The 19,428-nt window shown below is 49.2% G+C and overlaps 1 protein-coding gene and 1 pseudogene across 3 annotated transcripts; one reads left to right on the top strand and one right to left on the bottom strand.

Moving 5' to 3' along the window:
• Nucleotides 1-276: 276 nt before the first annotated feature.
• On the bottom strand, nucleotides 277-1,404 carry LOC308558631 (nucleophosmin pseudogene; annotated as a pseudogene). The gene has a single exon. The product of its transcript is annotated as a nucleophosmin pseudogene (transcript).
• LOC308558630 (butyrophilin-like protein 1) lies at nucleotides 1,094-16,559 on the top strand. 2 transcript variants are annotated; one of them, XM_081140575.1, is made up of 10 exons: nucleotides 1,094-1,217; nucleotides 3,380-3,551; nucleotides 5,215-5,562; nucleotides 7,034-7,315; nucleotides 7,427-7,627; nucleotides 7,904-7,924; nucleotides 8,016-8,042; nucleotides 9,567-9,593; nucleotides 12,545-12,571; nucleotides 12,971-16,559. In XM_081140575.1, exons 2-10 carry the CDS (start codon nucleotides 3,470-3,472, stop codon nucleotides 13,612-13,614), a joined length of 1,659 nt encoding a protein of 552 aa, XP_080996701.1. In that variant the 5' UTR covers nucleotides 1,094-1,217; nucleotides 3,380-3,469; the 3' UTR covers nucleotides 13,615-16,559. The 2 variants fall into 2 exon arrangements, with proteins under 2 accessions (XP_080996701.1, XP_080996702.1); XM_081140576.1 differs by having other exon boundaries at nucleotides 3,461-3,551.
• The last annotated feature ends 2,869 nt before the right edge of the window (nucleotides 16,560-19,428 follow it).

Below are 19,428 nucleotides of genomic sequence, written 5' to 3' on the forward strand. Positions count from 1 at the left end.
CTTGAGGCTTTTTATCTTTCTTTGGCTGGCTGGAATCCTAGGGAAGTCTCAGGGGAGGGTCTCAACAGAATATTCATTAGCTCTTCAGATGTGTCTTTCCATATGTTCGTTCATCAAAATGTATGTAGAGAGGGACCAGGGTTACTTTCTGGTTAGTTTTATGTTTATTTATTTATTTAATTTTTATTAAAATACTGAGTTTTATTTCACATGTATATTTTTGTCTCCCCACCATTCCCATTTGTCTGACCACTACTAGTACTATGTCCTATCATAACATTCCATACATACTTAAAACCAAGCAAAGGGCAGAGTTCCATCTTTCAAAACTAAACAGGCATTTTGGACAACACATTCTTGGCAATGGAACTGGACAACGTTTATCAGACACGGTAGGGAAAGTTCTCACTCTGCATTATAAAAAGGACAGCCAGATATCAACTGTTACAGAAATGAAATAAGATGGAAAATTTTAACAAACTGTTTAAACTATTTTCTTAAAGAGACTTCCTCCACTGCCAGAGATCTTGAATAGCCTCCAGGTCAGTCATCCGGAAGCCATTCTTCACATAATTGATGAACATGGCCTCCACTTTGGGAAGAGAACCTCCCTTGTCTATACTTGCTTGCATTTTTGCTTTAATGTCTTCTACAGAACTAGGTCCTATTGGTGTTTTAGGAGTTTTTTTCCTGTTCTTTAAAGGATTCTTGACCTTTTGATTTTGGTGTTGATGGTTTTGAGTCTTTTCCATTCTGGTTTGATTTCTGTGCATTTTTGGCTGGAGTATCTCATATAGATTTCTTTAGTGGAGCTTTTTCTTCAGCTTCCTCATCATCAAAATCATCATCATCGTCATCCTCATCATCATCTTCATCAGCAAGTTTTACTTCTTTCTGTGGAACCTTGCTACCACCCCCAGGGGCGGAACGCTTTCCAGACATACTCAGGAGCTTCCCATCCTCCGCTTCAGCTTCTGATTCTGCATCTTCCTGCACAGCTAAGTGCGGTCCACGAATATGCACTGGCCCCGAACCACACTTCAACCGTAAGACAACAGGTGGTGTTATTTCAAAGCCACCACGGGAAACCATTGGCTGTAGACCTTTTCAAAGTGGGCAGGGTTACGTTACTTGGACAGCCTTCATAATTCATTGCCTCTGCTTCAACGACTTGCATTCGTCCTTTGCACCAGCTCCTAAGCTGACCGTTTGTGAAGGTAATTGGTGCTCGTTTTCACCATTATCCACCTTAAAGTGATGATCTTTGTCAGTCTTTAGTTCACAACTGAAAAGATAGTTCTGGGGCCTCAGAGGGCTCCTGTCCATGTCCATAGAACCTTCCATGGGGTGGGAGCACGCACTTAGGTGAGAGAGAAGGAGGACGGAGACAAACGACTTCTGTGTCGCAGAGCTGATGTGCAGGGCGGGATCGCACCAGGGAAAAAAGTAGTTTTAGTTTTAAAAAAGGTTATTGAAGAGGGCCTGGGACTGAGGCTGGTCTGTCTCAGTGTGGTCAGCAATGTGTAAATCACTGGCTTCTTAGTGTCCTTGGTTAGTTTTATTTTTAAAGAATGTTATTGAAAACAAAACCTTGTGATTTATTAGCTGGCTGAAAATTGCTCAAATCGTTTGGCCTTGTTTAATTAATTAGTCTCAGTTTCCCTTCTTCTATTTGTCAAGGAATTTCCCTGGCTTCTGACTATCCTGCCCCAGTACTAAAATATTAGCAAGCCCTGTCCATTCAGTGTGCACAGGGCCATGGGCTTGGAGTTGGTCTGGAGGCTCCTGATGCCTGGTGTTAACCCCTCAGTTGCCAGGTGCAGGAATTCCTGGGTCCTGTGTTGGTGAAGACCAGACAAGCAGCTACACTGGGGGTTCTTCAAAGGCTTGGGCCAGGGGGTTACCAACCGACATGGATGCATTTCTGTCATGAGCAGATGGATGCACAGGGCTTGGTGTTGGTCTTGGCTGTGGCATACTCAGTCCTACCTCCGTGGTCTAGAACAAGGTCACCAGAGCAGAACAGCTGTTCACAAAGGGCCGTGAACCTGCGCCTCTGTCTGTGTCCCAGGCAGTTTCAGTGCCCCAGCCTGTGCTCTGTCTGTACCCGGAGGCAGTTTAATTGCACCCTACCCAGCCTGTGCTCTGTGGGCTGCTCTGCCCAGGATGTTTCCTCCCATACCTGGGGTGCACTGTTCAGAGGGCAGGGCAGAGTCTGCTAGATTGATTCAGCAGCTTTCTCTTTCTAATGGTGGAAGGAGCTGGAGAAGGTGGATTCTTTGGGCTGGAGCCCCAAGGCCTGGTCTCCACAGATGCCCCTTCAGCCGAGGTGAGGCTCTGCTTCTCCACTTCCTGGGAGGCACCAGCCTCTGCACAGGAGGAGCTCTGGTACCCAGTCTTGGCTCCTGCAGCAGGGTTTGGGGCTCTGAGCAGCTGACCCCAAGTGCAAACTCTGAGTGCAGATTCGGGGTCTGCTGGGGTCCCTGAAGCTTCTCTGACTCTGTGCTTAGAGACACTCCAGAAGCCCAGGCCTTTCAAAGCAGGTCAGTTGGTTTTGAGGACACCCGTGGGTCAAGAGGACAAAGCAGGGAGCAGCCTGCTGTGTGTGAGGAGGAGGCTGAGAATGAGGGGAGGCTGGGGTTGGCGTGGTTGCACTGGGTACTAGTGTGGCTCCTGGAAGCCCGGGAGAACCTCCAGGGGCATCCTTTACCGGGAGACAGCAGTCTTCCACAGAGAGGGAAGAAGAGGACTCGCCTGTGAGTCAGGTTGACTGGGCCCTGGCTGTGTGCAGGGCGGTGTCCTTGGTCTGAGCAGGAAAGGGGGGACGTGGGATTGAAAGGAAGGTGAATTCAACCAGCAGTCAGGAGCAGGGCAGGGTGCCTGTGATGGGAGCCACAGGCCCCCGGGAGGGTGTAGTGCGTCTGATGTCATTCAGTGGACTCTGCTCGCAGTCAGGGCAATGGCATCATGAGCAGGAGCCAGCATGTCCCTCATGGTGGGGTGGGGGACTGGGTCTGGGCCTCTGTCCTGAGGAGTCAGCGTGTGTGTGTGTGTGTGTGTGTGTGTGTGTGTGTGTGTGCGCGCGCGCGCGAACAATGGAGGTGGAGGGATGGTCCCTCCCATGGGCCCCAGGTGCTGAGGAAGGAAGGGCCTGGTTTTCTGGGCAGTGGGCCTGTGTTGTGGGTGTTGTAGGGGTGGGAAGGGAAGGAGTGGTTTTTCCCAGGCAAACCTCGATGTTCTCTAGGCGCACAGAGGCCTTCAAAGGGGCAGGGAGGGGTCCAGGCTCAGTCCTCTCTGGTATCAGGGTTTGCGGGGCCCTCACCTCCTTAGCAGAATGAGTCAGGAGTGAAGGCTGTGTTCCTGCCTGGTCTGCTGCCAGCCCTGCGCCCTGCTGGGCCCTCTGAGGCCGGAGAGCTCCCCCTGCTGGCCTTCGCCCACCTCCTGCCCTGCGTCTCTCCAGCCCGAGGAAATGGAGGATGGCCCCAGCTGCTCTGTGCTCCACCTCGCTTCCCTGCTGCTCCTCACCCAGCTACTCGCGCGGGGTTCTGCAGGTGCGTGTGCCCCCAGCCCTCTTCCTGTGTTGCTCTCAGGTGGGTGGGGGCCCAGGTCCCCTGCAGACTCTCCCCATCAGGAACCGTGGCTGTTGCTGGAGGCCCTTCTCTCGAGGTGATGATGCTCCCCAACTACCAGTTGCTGTTAAACTTTTAAAACAGTCACCAAAGCATAAAATAAGCATGAGACCTGAATGATGGTTCACTGAGGAGTGTGTGATGTTGTAAAAGCAGCTTCAAAAATGGGAAAATATCTCTCCCCTTTGCTTTCTGGCTTTATTGGTGTCCCAAGCACTTATTCATGCATTCATTCCATTCCAAGACTAGTTACAGTGTGTCTACTGTGTGTCAGCTGCCATTCTCTGAGCAAAACAGACAGACTCCCCATCTTCACATAGCTTACTTTCCAGCAGGAGGTGGTGGCTATCGAATGCAACTAAGCAGTGAGATGTGGTGTGTTAGAGATGGGAGGATGCACACTGCAGTAGAGCAGGGAGGGAGCGAGGGCTGGGGGAGGTGGGCCTGGTCAGTGTGGACAGTGGGATGGACAAAGTTGGAGGAGGTGGGCCAGTGAGCAGTGAGGATCCCGACAGAAAGAGGGAACAGCCAGTGGGAAGCTGGCAGTGTTCTGGCAGTTCAAGGAGCAGAAGAAACAGGTGTGGGCTGCAGCAGAGTGAGACTGAGGGGGAAGCAGGAGCTGGGGTCAGAGAGCTTCTGGTGGTCGTTCCTATTGATCCTGTGGCCACTGGGGAAAGTGGGGAGCATCGCTGGGTTCTGAGCAGAGTAGGAACATGGCTTCACTTCCAAGTGAAAGGGTCAGAGACATGGGGGCGGGGAGAGAACAGCCAAGGAGACTAGTCACCTGGGCCTTGCAGGTGGGAGGTGATGGTGGCTCAGGCTGAGGTCAGCAGCACAGGTGAGAAGTCTCTGTTTGGATGTCCAGTGGGGCTGGTGCTGCAGGAGGGCATGTCACAGCCTGTCCACAGGCCTCAGAAGGCCCAGGGTTCTTCGGGGTGGCAGTGGGGGAACCGTTTCTAACAAGCAGTGTTTTGGGAGCCTTGTGAGTGATGGGAATGACACAGGTTTTTAACGGAAGTAGCATTTGCATGTAGTTTTTCGTTCCCACGTAAGTCAGCAGAAGAGAAAGACAGGGGCAGATAGATCAGGGTGGGAGGGGGGAGTTCCAAGGCATGGCTGAGTGACCAAGAGTTTGGACCTGGGACACAGGTGTGCACTTTGGTCAGTTTCCAGTCCTGTCCTCAGAGGGGCCGGGTAGAGCTGTGCTTCTCAAAGTGTGTCCTGTGAGTCAGTGTCAGCTTCCCAGGGAACTCCTTAGAAATGCACATTCTTGGGCCCCAGAGGTACTGGCTCAGAAGCTCTGGAGGTGGGCCCAACGGTCTGTATTTTATAAGCCCTCCTGGTGATTCCGAGGCCCCCGAAGTCCAGAACCACCTCTGTGGAGTCCTTCACAAAAGGGTGTGGGACAGGAGCAGAGGTGGGTAAGGGAGTGGACTGGACATAATTTCTGGGTCACAAAACTGTGGTAGGAAGATCTTGCCCTGATTCAGAGTGGTTATACCTGCTGACATGGGCCCCCTGAGCGAGTGTTCCCTGCCCCCAGTCTGTGAATCTCTGTCTCCCTCACTCTTGTCTGTGTCCACAGAGGAGTTCTTGGTCATCGGTCCCTCAGACCCCATTGTGGCCGTGCTGGGCGGGAACATCACACTGCCCTGTCGTGTGGCCCCGGCTATGAATGTAGAGACCATGGAGCTGCGCTGGTTCCGCTCCAAGTTCTCTGAAGCCGTGCTCATCTATGAGAATGGCTGGGAGCAGAAGGAAGAGCTGATGGCACAGTACGCAGGGCGGACCTCGCTGGAGAAGGAACTCCTCAACCTGGGGCAGGCTGCCGTGCGCATCCACAAGGTCCAGGCTTCTGACGACGGGCTATATTCCTGCTTCTTCAGAAAGGGAGGCTTCTATGAAGAGGCCAGTTTGGAGCTGAAGGTGGCAGGTTGGTGACTTGATCTGTACCCTAGAGCGCTGGAGTGCTAGAGTGGGGAGGAAACTCAAGGACCATGCAATTCAGCTCCTCACTTTATACAGAGGAAAGGGAGGCTCATTCACTCACTCACTTATTTACTAAAAATATATAGAACCCCTACTGTGCACCAGCCCTGCTCTGGGCAGCTGAGATACACCAGTGAACCAGAGATCCATGCCCTGTGGAGTTATATTCTAGAGACAACATGTAAATACACGGATAAGTAGGTTACAGAGGATGGTAGGAAGTGTTTGGTACTTAGGATAAGAGGCCAAGTAGAACAGGAGAGGGGCCAGAATGTGGGTGGGGGAGGGAAGCCAGGCTTCACTGTCATAGGGGCTCAGATGGGGTCTTATGGGCAGTCTGAGCAGAAGTTCAAAGTAAGTAGGGATGTAGCCAAGTGGCTCTCAGAGGCATGAGAGTGCTGGGCAGAGGGGACACCCCACGAGAAACCCGATCTGGGAGTGTGGCTGGTGTGCTCTGGGCACCATCGGAGGCCATCGTGGTTTGTCTGTAAGGTGAGTGAATGGGAGGGTGGTAAGAGGTGACATTACTGGAAAAAGATGTTCCTGGTGTAGGGTGGGAATGATGAACACTGCCTGCTGCAGTCAGGAAAATTCACAGGGAGTACCTGCTTGAGCAGGCACTAGGGTGCCAGCCAAGGTCAGGGTCCCACAAATCGATTCGGGCGGAAGGACGGGGATGTGAGGAGGCAGGTGATGGTGGTGTGAGCAGTTGGCGACAGTCCTTGTGGACGGAGTGTGTGGCCTGAGGGGCACAGGTGGTGGGAGCTGGGGGTCAGTGGAGAGGGAAGTTGGAGGGAAGCAGCTGCCAGGTCATGGAGAGCGTGTGCTGCGTGTGGAGGTGGAGGCACTGCTGAGGAAAGTGCACGGAGCAGTGGTGGGAATGGTCCCTTTGGCAGCTGTGAGGATGGATGGAAGGTGAACAAGTCTGGGTCATGGATGGATACAGTTACAAGGTGGGGAGGGTGACCCCCTGAGTTCCCGGAGTGGCACTGGGGCAGGCAGAAAGGATCAGACATCCTGAGGCTTACAAAGTAGACCCAACTGAGTGAGTAGGCTTGGGGACACAGACCATTTGCAGGGAGAAGAGAGACTGCACAGGGTGCTGCTTTGGCTAGTAGAGAAAGAAAGCGCTTCTGTCACTGAGTAAGCATTAACCCCGATATGACCCAGGTCACAGGCAATCCATCTGCTAGCATAGCCAAGCAGATTCAACACACTGCATACCTGTGCTCAAGACAAGCAATCACTCGTCCTCAGGAAAGAGCGTGAGAGCACCATTAGGCGCACCTAGTTCACCCTAATTTTACCTGTTAACTGGGTGACCGTCTATGTCAGCTAACGGGAGGAAAAGCTACCTGTGCTATCCGCTTTGAGGTTAACATTTCAGAGTGGGTTTTACCTCCTCCCTCCCGCAGGTGTGGGCTCTGCCCCTCAAGTGCGCATCACAGGGCCAGATGGGGATGGGGTCCGCGTGGTGTGCACAGCCACAGGGTGGTTCCCGAAGCCCCAGGTGCTGTGGAGAGACCTCAGTGGAGAGAAGCTCCTGGCATTCTCCGAGGCCCATGCCCAAGACTCCGAAGGGCTGTTCAGCGTGGAGGCCGCTCTGGTGGTGAGAGACCGCTCTGCGGGCAATGTGACCTGCTCTGTCCTCAACCCCATCCTGGGCCAGGAGAAGGCCATGGCCATTTTCATCCCAGGTCAGAGCTGCTCCTCGCTCCCCGCAGAGCTGGAGGGAGGGTGGGAGCCTGAGTGTGCTGGGCTGGGCTGCCCTGAGCTGTGCCCCTGACGGGCCCTCTGGCGGGGCGCAGAGCCCTTCTTCCCCCAGGCTTCTCCCTGGAAGCTGCCTTTCCTGGTGAGCCTGACTGTGCTGGGGCTCCTCCTCCTGGGGGCGACCTGTTACACCCAGAGAGAACATTCCACAAAGCTGCAGCAGTTCAGAGAAAAGGAGATTCTGTTTCAGGCTAAGGAGGAGGACAGGCAGACAATGGAGGAGGCGCTGAAGGCCACAGGTAAGGCAGGACAGGGCCCAAGGCTGGGGGTGTGGCAGCCAGTGCTGAGAGGGACAGGCCGGGCAGTGCCCCGGTCGAAGCTCCAGCTCTCCAGGGAGACCCAGGACCCTCAGCCCGAGCAGGTGGCTGCAGAAACCCGGAGGGGGCAGCTGGTGTCTGGGGCGGGCCTAGAGCTGGAACTTCTAGGACGCAGAGAGGGTCTCTGCCGTGGGGTCTCCGAGCATTGTCTTTCCTTTCCTTAGGGATGGCAGTTCATGCTCTTCCTTTCTCTTTCAGGTGAACTCCAGGCAGAACTGGGTAAGTTCTGCTTTTCCTCCCCACCTCTCTGTCCCCTTCGTGCGCGAGATCTCCCTTTCTTAGCTCACCTGTTTCCTGTGTTTTCTTTCAGAATGGAGGAAGAGCGTTTACCTGGCTGGTGAGTGACACCCCACGTGTCCTTGGTTCTCCTGTCCCACCTGTACCCAGGTGTCCCTCTCCTGGTTTCTGTCTAGGCACACACAAGTGGACTCCGTTCTTTTTCTTTCTTTCTTTTTAGAGCGGTTGGAAGTGAGGGGAGAGAGAGAGGAGAGAGAGGAACATTGATGTGAGAGAGACACATCAATTGGTTGCCCCCTGCGCATGCCCTGACTGGGACCAGGGACGGGGCCAGCAACCGAGGCACATGCCCTTGGCCAGAATGGAACCTGCAGCATCTTAGGTCTCAGGGCTGATGCTCTAACCACTGAGACAAACCTGGCAGGGCATAGATCCCTTTCCTTGGGGCAGAAGTGGGAGCTGGTGGGAGGCAGAATCCTGCTCCATGGGCTCTCCTGACCAGGTCTGCTGTGTCCCACCCAGTGCTTGGGAACCGGGTGTGATGTGGTCCCTGGAGTCTGCCATGCATCCTGGGTCTCATTCCAACCCTGACCACCCACCGTATTGCTAGTTTCCTAGCCTTCAATGCAGGTAGCTCTTGGTCAGCACCTGGAAATGAGCCACATGAATAAATGGGGTCCTCAAGTTTAGGATTGTGACCTCCTGCCCTCCCCCAAAACACCATCAGAGAGGTCTGTTCTCTCCAGTTCCTGAAGGTGCTGATCAAAAAGTCATGAGTGAGCCCTGGTGGGTGTTTCTCAGTGGTTAGAGCATTGGCCCACACCCCTAAAGGTCTTGGGTGCCATTCCCGGTTAAGGGCAGGTACCTGGGTTGCAGGTTTGATCCCTGGCCCCAGTCCAGGCACATGTGGGAGGCAACCAATTGATACGTCTCTCTCCCATCGACGTTTCTCTCTCTCTCCTCCCTCCCTCCCTTCCACTTTCTCTAAAAATCTGGAAAAAATATTCTCGGTGAGGATTAACTTAAAAAAAAAAGTCATGGGGGAGGACTGGGCTGTCCCCACATGGGAATGTGGGGGATGGGCCGTCAATGCCCCAGAACAGTGTTGTTTATCTTTAGAAATAACTTATAGGAGAAAGATTGGCCACTTTTACCCCAGGGCTCACCTCACATCCCTGTCCTTAAGCTAATCCCTATGTTGAGTTATTTTCCAACTAATCTTTGCCAGAAAAAGATTGCATTGGATATAAAAGTGCTTTCTTACAATAATGGAGCAACTAAACTTTTATTTCCTAAAATATTTTGACACATAGCTGCTTTTTCATCCTGAATAGCAACAGCGAGCAGCAAGTGACATGGGAGTTTTTGAGGCTGTTTCAGCTCAGAAGAGCTAAGTGACTTGGCAGAAGCCACCCAGCAGCAACTGGCCAGGGTGGGACTGCGCCTATAATGCAGGCTTCCTGACCTGGGGTGCTTCCCTCACTCCCTGCTGGGTGGAGGTCGCGGGGGCCATCTCCTCTGCAGCTCTCCCCTGTAGATAGTCTCACCTGTAGGACGGGGAGGGCAGATTCACGCTGTGCAGGCTGCTGTGGCTGAGGTCTCACCAGGGTGTGTTCCCTTTCAGCCTGGAGGAAGGCCCAGCTGTATGCAGGTAAGTGGCTCAGTTTCCTGTGGCTTCACCTCCAGCCTCGACCCTGCCCCTTCTCTGTCAGTGGACCCCACACCAGGGTGGGCTGGGCGTCCCTGCCCTCCTTGTCACTTTTGTAGCCTCCATCTGAGCGGTGCGGGGACTCCTTGGGAACACAGATCTGCCTCCATTCTGGGCCCAACCTCTACTGCAGGTCACCCTGAGGGTTAGCAATCCATTCTGAACACACCCTGTTCTCCTGTGCTCCTCGGTGCAGTGACAGAGGAGAGGTCGGTTGTGAGGAGCAACGGCAGGCGGGTCTCTCCATGTAGATCTGCAATTTCTCTCTATAGATTTCAGAAATCCTGCTTGCCTGGGTAGGACTCAGGTCTTCCTAAGGGGTCCTTGGTTTTGGATCCTTCTACCCTGAAATTCCTGCCCTTCCTGGATCTAGTTTTGTTTTTCCATTTCTTCCTGGCCCTCTGAGATATTGGTCTTTTCTGCTTCCTAGTGCTCTGAGCCCCATCTAAGGTGGGTTTCTCCTTCCAGGCCTCCTTGGCTGCTGAGGAGTTAGCTGCTTTAGAGCAGGTGTTCCCGATCTGGGTCCAGAACCTGCAGGATGTTCATGGTGCGGTCTGTGAAAGAGCTAAAATTATGTGCAAAATTCTGTGTATGTTTGTGTAACAGGAGCAAAGCCACCACTTATAATTGTTGGCACCCATTACTTCTGGTCGAATTTGTAGGAGAATTTGTATTTGCCTGAGGCACTTGGCCCTGGTCAAATTTGTTAGGGCGCTGTGTGAAGATTGCCAAAGGAGAACTGTACTGGAGTTAAAACTGTTTACTAGAGAAAGGGTGGGGAGCGAGCCAGGAAGAGAAGACTCTGTGGATGAGAGAGGAGATGAGAAGGAAGTGGGATGCCCGAGATTCACCTTGTAGGGATTTGGGGTGGCTCAGAGTGCTGGAAGAGAGACCACAGGTCACTGCAATTGTGGTTTGAGTTGGGGAGTCCGCATGGGGTTTGCAAGTTATCTGGGTGCATGAAATGTAATCATCTCCCTGATAAATTTCAGTAAAGAGATGCTTATTTTTAGGCCATTTTGAAGTCACCATCTAATTGAGTTTTCTCTGCTGGTGAGACCATCTCAACCTTCCTTTGGCAGTCAGGGCAGGAGTGTGGTATGGGGGATCCCAAGGGCATGAAGGGTGGTCCAGAGGACCCTTCAGCATGGGGGGAGTTAAGGATGTGTGCCCTCCAAGCCTGGGTAACATGCCCTCCTGTGCTCCAGATGTTTCTGTTTATGGTCAGGGATACTGACTAAGAGAAAGAGAGAGGCAAGCCCTGGGGTGATGGAGGCCTGTGGACCAGATGCGTGAGGAACGAACCCTCCTTAGAGAGTCTTACCGATTCTCCCCAGGATTCATGTCTATAGAGTGATGGCCATTTCTCCCTTACCTGCGGCATTAAAGTGAATGTTTTTTAATATATACCTTGTATTCCTTTTATTTTTTGAAGATAAGCACCATTACATTAGAATCAACGTTAAAGTTCATTTTCCTCAAAGGGTCACATGGGTCAGCTCATTTTATGTGATTTTATTTCCTTGAAGCAAGTCGACAGAGATAGAAATACAGTTTCTCTGAATCAACCTATATAGGTGTGGCTGGTAGCCACACACTTACGCCCCAAATGTGCAAGGAAAGTGTCATTTTCTTATTCCTGTGTTTTAGTCTTGTTCCCGAGTGTCTATCCTGTTGGAGGCTGCGGCAGTCCACCACGGCCGACTTTTCAGGGTCTCATGACAAGTTTTGCTGTGGTCAGTGAGCTTCCTTTGTTCTTCCCAGAAGGGAGTATAGAGGTTGGAGGAGGTAGTGTGGCCTTGGGCCTGTGGGGAAAGGTGTCCGTGTGTGCTCTGTGTAGTCATTTTGGGTGCACCCTTGGGAGGCTAGCCTGATCTGGTCCTTAGGATCCTTAGTTGAGGTCTGCTTAGGAGGGGCAGTTCCCATCTAGCTGTTTGGGGAACTTTTGGGTCTCCCCTGCCCTGGCCCCATCTCCTGGTCTGGATCATGTCTGTAAAGTTCCCTTTGCCATATCATGTTTGCATGTTCGGGGTATAGGACATGGCATCTTTGGGGGGCCCACCACAGCAGGGTTTCCCCTGGAAGCTTCCAATCTCTCTGAGCAATTGTAGGGGGAAGCAGATGACAGAGCCAATATTTTTGGGTTCTTCTTTCTATATAGGGGTTACTTTTGCTGCCATTACCCATGAGAAGGGGCAAAAATTTTTACTAGTGTTTGTCTTCTCACTGGATGCATGTCTCCCTGCCTTGAACCTCTGTCCCTTCCTAGAAACCCCTCCATTGCCTCCTGACTGGGCAAAACTTCTCTGGTGCTGTATCCCCAGTTCTCTTCACTCACGGCTGTAGTCTTCTTCCGAGTTAAGCCCAGCCAAGTTATGTCCTCTCTAGCCATGGCTTAGGGGCAACCTGCAAGCTCAGCTCAATCCGGTTTTCACCTGTAAATGGACATTTTGATCTCCCCAATTCTTTTGTAGAAAACCTAGCTTTCAGGATGGTTGTGTGGCATGGGACCTGAGAAAGCAGCTTTGGTATGCGTGTCTGGGCCCTTCTGTTCAGTCGGTCTCCAGACTCTCAAGCCATGAGTATCAAGTTTTATGGCTTAACTTTCATGGGAAGGTGCAGCATGATGGCTCCATGTGCATGTGTGTATGTGTGCGTGCATGCCTGTGCGCACGCACGTGTGCATATATGTATGCACACGTGTACATGTATGCATGTGTGTGTGTCTGTATGCATGTGTGTGCGTATCAAAAAGAAATAAATGCATCAGCTGGATGTTTCCAAAAACAATTTCCCCTGTAAGTCCTGCATTAGTATGTTTCAGAAATCTAGGAGCAGATCCTGATGTGAGAAGTCTCTGGGAATCCCTGACACGAAACATGTTTTTTTTGCAGATTGGCGGCAGGAGAAGTTCCAGGCCTGTGAGTGAGTGTGTTCTTTCTGGGTGCTCCTCTAGCTGCCCCATGACTTCTGGCCTCTCCTGCAGTTCTCAGCTGTGGTTCAGACGCTGCCAACATCAGTGGTGGCGGGCTGGGTGGCAGAGGTGATAGCACAGGGCTAGGGCTGATACTGGATGTTAAGTAGGTATCCCTCCCCCTCAGAGTCTAGGCTGGTCCTCAAGGCCACTGTGACATATCTAACCCCAATAAATCCTATGGCTCTTTCTCCTGCTTGGAGGGCCATGGGCTCGAGTCACAGGCTCTCTTCTCAGGAGGCTTAGCCCTCCTCACTATGCAGCTAAGTGCCGCGGGAAGGGGTGGTGGTGTGCCCTTGTTGTGCGGCAGGGGAGGGCCTTGCATGATTGGTACCTCTCTCTGCAGGGTCTGTCACTCTGGATCCAGGTTCTGCCAATTCCAGCCTTGTCATCTCTCATGAAAACACGAGAGTGACCTTGAAGGACGCCTCTGAGGATTCAACTGACCTCAGCAGCGTGCTGGGCGTTGAGGGCATCACATCAGGGCGCTGTCACTGGGAGGTGGAGGTCCAGGATGGAGACAAATGCGAGTGGGTTCTGGGGGTCTGCAGGGAAGATGTGAAAAGGACAGGCTGGTACAGAGAGTACCCAGATAAGGGATTCTGGGCTGTGGGGAAGTTTGAAAGTGGATATGCTGCCTGCAGTCTCCCTCAGACTTCTTTATCTCCAAGGCAGCCTCCCCAGAGGGTGGGGGTGTTCCTGGACTACGACACAGGGGACATCTCCTTCTACAACATGACTGATGGCTCCCACGTGTTCTCCTTCCCTCCTGCTTCTTTCTCTGGGACTCTCTTTCCATACTTCAGGTTGAAGTCAGGAGTTGTGTCCTTGACCATCTGCCCCATGGCGGGTGGGCCCAAGGGGCTCCCTGGGCCCTTTGACAGTTCTCCTCTGGAGGAGCCTGTGAGCCCCCCAGACTCTAGTGTAGATGGGGCTGAATCTCCACTTCTCCCCTGCGGCATGGAGGCCGTGCCCCACCACTGTCCCTGACCCCTTCCTGAGGCTCTTCCTGCAGCTGCAGACTCCCTGTGGCAAAGCCTCTGAGGGAATCCTTGAATGCCGACTCTTACCCTCATGCTCTACACGCATACTCTGGGGTATGAGGTTGTGAGAAGAAGAGTCAGTTCCTGCCCCTGCTCGGGCAGCAAGTGACAGAAGTTGACTGAGCTGGTTGGGATAGGCTGTATTTTGATATGAGAAGTTGTTTTTCTTTTGGTAATGAAAAGTATTTCATGGTCCCTTTATACTGTTTGAATATGAAGGGGTTTAGGGGCTGAATTATTCTGCAGAATTAAATGGAGTTTCCTTTATCCAACTTGAGTTTGTGCAGAAGAACCCAGAGGCTGAGGGTAGTCCCAGATCTATTTTGGGGGCTCTTTACTCTCTGACCGGAAAACTTGGCCATCCAAAAATTTCCAGGGAAATGGATGGCTGTGGACTTTAAGAGGAGAGAAGTCCAATGTTCCATTCTCTATATTTCCTGTTCTGGGATGGATGGAACAGTTGTTTTTCCAACCTCAGTAAGTTTCTGTTACTTGGGAAAACCTGTGCTGTGTTAATTTAGGGAATCAAGGAGAAGCACCTGGGCTCCCCATTAGTGTGGCAGCACCAGGTGAAGAGGAGAGAGCTCTGCCAGGATTAAGATGCGAATGAAGAAGAGAAGTTTTAGAAGCAGGATGAATATCAGAAAGCTTTGACCGTGAGCATGTCCCATCATCAGTGTTGTCGCCTCTTAGTGCTGCCAGGTCCAATGGTAAAGTTAGTGGAAAACCACAGCAAAGAAAAGGAAGCAGGGCCATGGAGGACTCAGACCTACAGGATGAAGGTGCGTTCACTCTACGAGGCAGAGAGCTCTGACTTGCTGTGGTTCTCACTGAAGGTGGAAGACTCGGAGTGGGAAGTGGAAGAAAGAAGTCTGACCTGAGACCAAGGGCAGAAGCAAGGAGTGAAGGAAAAGCCTTGCATGCTTTCTCTTCCTTGTTGTGTGTGTATGTTTATTTGTATATATTAACCGTTTTCTTCCTCGCTCTCCTTACCCTTTTGGTTTTATGTAAGTTGTTGGGGGTTATGTTTAGTATAGTCTTTAGGTAACAGTGGGGATGTGAATTTCAGGAAATTTGTACTATAAATATAGCAGTGGTGATTGATACAATGACTGGGACTTGCTGTCTGCTCATTTTGGGGAAAGGGTGAGAATTTCTTCACTTGTTAGTCTAGCTTTGTCTTGGTGTGTGCAAATGCATCGAGTTGTATTTTTGTATGAAAGTTCAAATTTGGCAAATGGTTCATATTGAAGTTGAGTAGCCTAGGGTGTGGTCTGTTCCCGTGATCAATTTATTGCCTGTTGGTTCCAAATCTATCTCATATTTGCCCTGCTTTGTGATACGGAGCTTGACCCCCCCCCCTCAAGTTTCTGTGCCATCTGGCACAATGTTGTCAGCCTTTGCACTGCAGGGGGCGCTGTAGGACCTAGCAGAGGAAACGGGCTCTCTTAGTGCTGGCCCTTCTTCTTCTTTAATATGTTTTTGTTGATTTCAGAGAGAGGAAGGGAGAGGGAGAGAGAGAGAAACATCAATGATGAGAACCATTGATCGGCTGCCTCCTGCACAACCCCTGCCGGGGATGGAGGCCACAACCCGGGCATGTGCCCTGACTGGGAATCAAACCACGATCTCCTGGATCCTAGGCCGATGCTCAACTGCTGAACCACGCCCGGCCGGCTGCCAGCAGTCTGTTTTCCAGAGCCTAGCTTCCCGGGTGTCTAAGCAGTACCCCAGTGGGAGGTTTCCTGCCTACCAGCCTTGTCACCTTTCAGGGGGTCATGGCCCCACCTTGACCAAGCTCTGAACCTGTCTTGTGGGGGGTTCTCTCCCAAAGTTCTTCCTTTCTGCGCACTCTGTCTTAACTCTAGAGTTAGTGTCTGTTTTCCATATCTGCGACTTCTGTATTCCTTGGAGCTTTCTTTCACTTGTTTCAGTAGTTAACCACTAAAACTACGTTCGGCGAGTTAGTAATTGTTTTTATATAAAAATTTCCCAGTTCAGATTACTGATGTGGCTTCTGTTTCCTGACTGGACACTGAGTCTAAACATCTAAACCATAATGCAGCTTGGAGGAGGGAGTGGCACCGTTCCCAGAGTGTGGGGAAGGGTAGTTGGGGCATTTACAAATGCATTAAAATGGTTCACCCCAACAATAAGGTCATACAAATATACCCTACAGGGTCCTTGTGTGGATTTTAACTATGCTATATATTCATATATATATGTCATCTCTATGTCCCCTTCCATTTAGCTTGTAGCTTTCTGACACTATATTACTTTTGGATAGGCTATGGGCATACTTCCTTTGAAACAGACAAGGAAGGCATGTGTGTGATATGAATTATCCACACAATATAGGAGTAATTATTACTCCACTAAGTAGGAGTAATCTTTTTAAACAAGTGGACCAGCTGCCTAAGTAATTCCAGAAAGAATGATTAAGGTAATCATTATGGTAGAGTTTTGTCAGAACTGACCGACTTAAAAGTTACCTAGGTGTATATTTTGTATTGAGTTTATCTTGGAAGTTATAGTGGTCAAACTTGCAAAGTGTTTTTTTGAGCTTCTTATGATCATTGTTTAGGAAGGTATTTAATGACATAGGAAGTAGTTTTTTCTTGGCCGCTTTTATTGCATCCACACTCCACAGTATGGACCTTCTAAACGTTAATCTGCATTTGTTGTTGTGCTAGAGCGGAGCTCACTTGCTTCTCTAGGAGCCCCTTAGGGCCTCTCTTCAGATTTCATAAGTGGGTGCAAACTAGCCCACAGGCTGGCTCCACTTCCCTGACCACACAGAAGGGCTGCTGCAGGCCTTTGCTTCAGCAGTACTACCCACTCTCTGGAAGTTTTTGGAATTTAGTTTTTTACCATCTTTTAGTAACCCCTCAACTATTAGCCATGAAATCTTTTCTTTATATTGTTAAGTAGAATGATTTAAAACCTGGAAATAGGCAAGAAGTTGGGTGTTTTCTGCTAATTACTAATTGTATAAATTTACTAATTACTTACTAATTGAATAAATTCTTTAATTTTTGTATGACAGTCATGTTTATGATTATGAAAATTATAAAATATGATATTAATTTTAGAAATATAAGTTTTATAAAGAGAACCTTATGTATATTTTGAACTTTATTTTTATTGTAGACGCTGTTACATTTGTTCCCATTTCCCCCTTTGCCTACCTCCACCTGGCCCAGTCCACCTACCCTCTGGCCATCACCACACTGTTGTCTGTGTCCGTGGGTTATGCATATATGCATATAAGTTCTTTGATGAATCTCTCCCCACCCACTCCCCTTCCCCGCCTTCCCACTGAGATCCCTCAGTCTGTTCCATGCTTCTATGTCTCTGGATCTATTTTGTTCCTCAGTCTATTTTGTTTATTAGATTCCACATATGAGTGAGATCATGTAAAACTGAATCAGGAAGAATCAGAAAACCAGAATAGGCTAATAACTGATGAAATTGAAGCAGCATTAAAAATCTCCCAGCAAACAAAAGCCCTGGTCTGGATGACTTCACAGGGGAGCTTCCTAATTCTTTAAGTTGTAGGGTTAGATAGTTTACTAAAAATTTTTCTTGATTTTTGAGGTAGGCCTGTAGTACTATGAACTTTGCCCTCAGAACTGCTTTTGCTGTGTCCCATAGATTTTGGGTTGTTGTGTATTCATTTTCACTTGTTTCCAGGAAGTTTTTGATTTTTCTTGATGTCTTTGGTAACCCATTCATTGTTTAATAACATGCTATTTAGCCTCCATGTGTTTGAATGTTTTTGAGTGTTTTTACTGTAGTTGATTTCTAATTTCCTGCTATTGTGGTCTGAGAAGATGCTTGGTATGATTTCAGTCTTCTTGAACTTATAGAGACTTGTTTTGTGTCCTAACATGTGGTCTATCTTTGAGAATGACCCATGTGCACTTGAGAGGAATGTATATTCTGCAGCTTTGGGGTGAAATGTTCTGTAAATATCAATTTAATCCATCTGATCTAGTGTGCCATTTAGTCACTGTTCCTGTGTTGAGTTTTTGCCTAGAAGATCTATCTAGTGAAGTCAGCGGGGTGTTAAAGTCCACGATTATGACCGTATTGCTGTTGATCTCTCCCTTAAAGTCCTTAAGGTTATTAATGATAGGTCCTTATTTATTGCCATTTTACTTCTTTATGCCTATGTTTCTCTCTCTATTTCTTATTATTTATTACAGCAGTCCCTTTAACATTTCCTGTAATGCTGGTTTGGTGGTGATAAACTCCATTAGCTTTTTCTTTGTCTGGAAAGCTCTATTTCACCATCTATTTTGAATGATAACCTTGCTGGATAGAGTAGTCTTGGTTTCAGGTCCTTGTTTTGCATTACCTTGAATACTTCATGCCCTTCCCTTCTGGCCTGTAGAGTTTCTGATGAGAAGTCAGCTGACAGCCTTATGGGAGCTCCTTTGTAGGTAGCAGATTGCTTTTCTCTTGCTGCCTTTAATACTTTCTCTTTGTCTTGAATTCTTGGCATTTTAATTATGATGTTTCTGGGGGTGGGCCTCTTTGGATTCTTCTTGCTTGGGACTCTCTGTGCCTCCTGAACTTGTGTGACTTTTCCCCTCACCAGGTTAGAGATGTTTTCTGCCATTATTTCTTCAAACAGGTTCTCTAACTCTTCCTTACTTTCGACCTCCTCTGGCACTCCTATGAAGAGAATATTGTTATGTTTCATGTTGTCCCACAGGTCCCTTAGACTGTCCTCCTGTTTTTTAATAGTTTTTTTCTTTTTGGATCTCTGATTGAGTGATTTTTTTCTACCCTGTCTCAATTTGGGTCAGATGCACATCCATAACCCAATTATCCGTGGAATATTTGGAATATTTCCCCTTGAGGCTTTTCTTAGAATCTCAAGGACCATGTTGAAAGCCCTCATTTTGCATGTGTGCAGAACCTAAATGGGGTGTATTTTGTCTCAGAATTCACTTTTTCTTATTGTAAAAAAATCTTATTGCAAGGTAGACATTTTCATATGGTCCTCATTCTGAATAAAGTAGAGTATAAATAAATAAATAAATAAATAAATAAATAAATAAATAAATTATAAAACAGGAGGAAGAGTCAATAGTATTCAATGATCTAAAGAAGGGGAAGGAAGCTGAAGATACCTTCCAGGTTTTTCAGTTGGTAATTTAAATACAAGAGAAAGAACAAGGTGTGTGTGTGTGTGTGTGTGTGTAAATGGGGTGAGTGGGAAGGGAATTAAATATTTCTACTTTCAATATGTTGAGTTTGAGTTGTTGATGGGACAGGCAGGTGGAGACGTTTGGTATACACTTAGAGATAAAGGCCTAGAGGTCATATGTTAGAAAACCTTAGTCATCTTTCTAACCCCAACTCTAATTTTTCTAAGCTCTGCCTCGTCCCAGAAGCTTTTTCTGAGAACCACCTTTCACCTACAGAAGTGGGCTCTTGTGCCTGTGTTGTACCATGTGATCTTACTCCCTGGCCATGGATAATTGGATTATGGATGTGCATCTGACCCAAATTGAGACAAACCTATTCACTCCCCAAGGTATTTGTAATTTGGATTTAGAAGTACCTGTAGGTGTTTGTCAGGCCTTTGAACTGGTAAGTGATGTAAAGCTGGGGCTGGTGCCAGCCCTCTTTGACCACGTGTATTACGAAGTGGGAAAGAAGCTGCAAAGAAACAGAATAAACTCAGTTCTTGGATCTAGGCTCTTGTGATGCCCAGGTGAATTTATTACTCTTGGTTCTCATGAGAAAT

This window comes from Miniopterus schreibersii (genome assembly GCF_964146895.1).
Source record: "Miniopterus schreibersii genome assembly, chromosome: 6".
NCBI classification, from domain to species: domain Eukaryota; kingdom Metazoa; phylum Chordata; class Mammalia; order Chiroptera; family Miniopteridae; genus Miniopterus; species Miniopterus schreibersii.

What these genes read in the sequence shown, in the direction of transcription:
- LOC308558630 (XM_081140575.1), top strand. Translation starts at nt 3,470, where the DNA reads ATGGAGGATGGCCCCAGCTGCTCTGTGCTCCACCTCGCTTCCCTGCTG. An exon ending in GGAGGCGCTGAAGGCCACAG is followed by an intron (nt 7,628 to 7,903) that starts GTAAGGCAGGAC and finishes TTTCTCTTTCAG; the next exon opens with GTGAACTCCAGGCAGAACTG. An exon ending in TGAACTCCAGGCAGAACTGG is followed by an intron (nt 7,925 to 8,015) that starts GTAAGTTCTGCT and finishes GTTTTCTTTCAG; the next exon opens with AATGGAGGAAGAGCGTTTAC.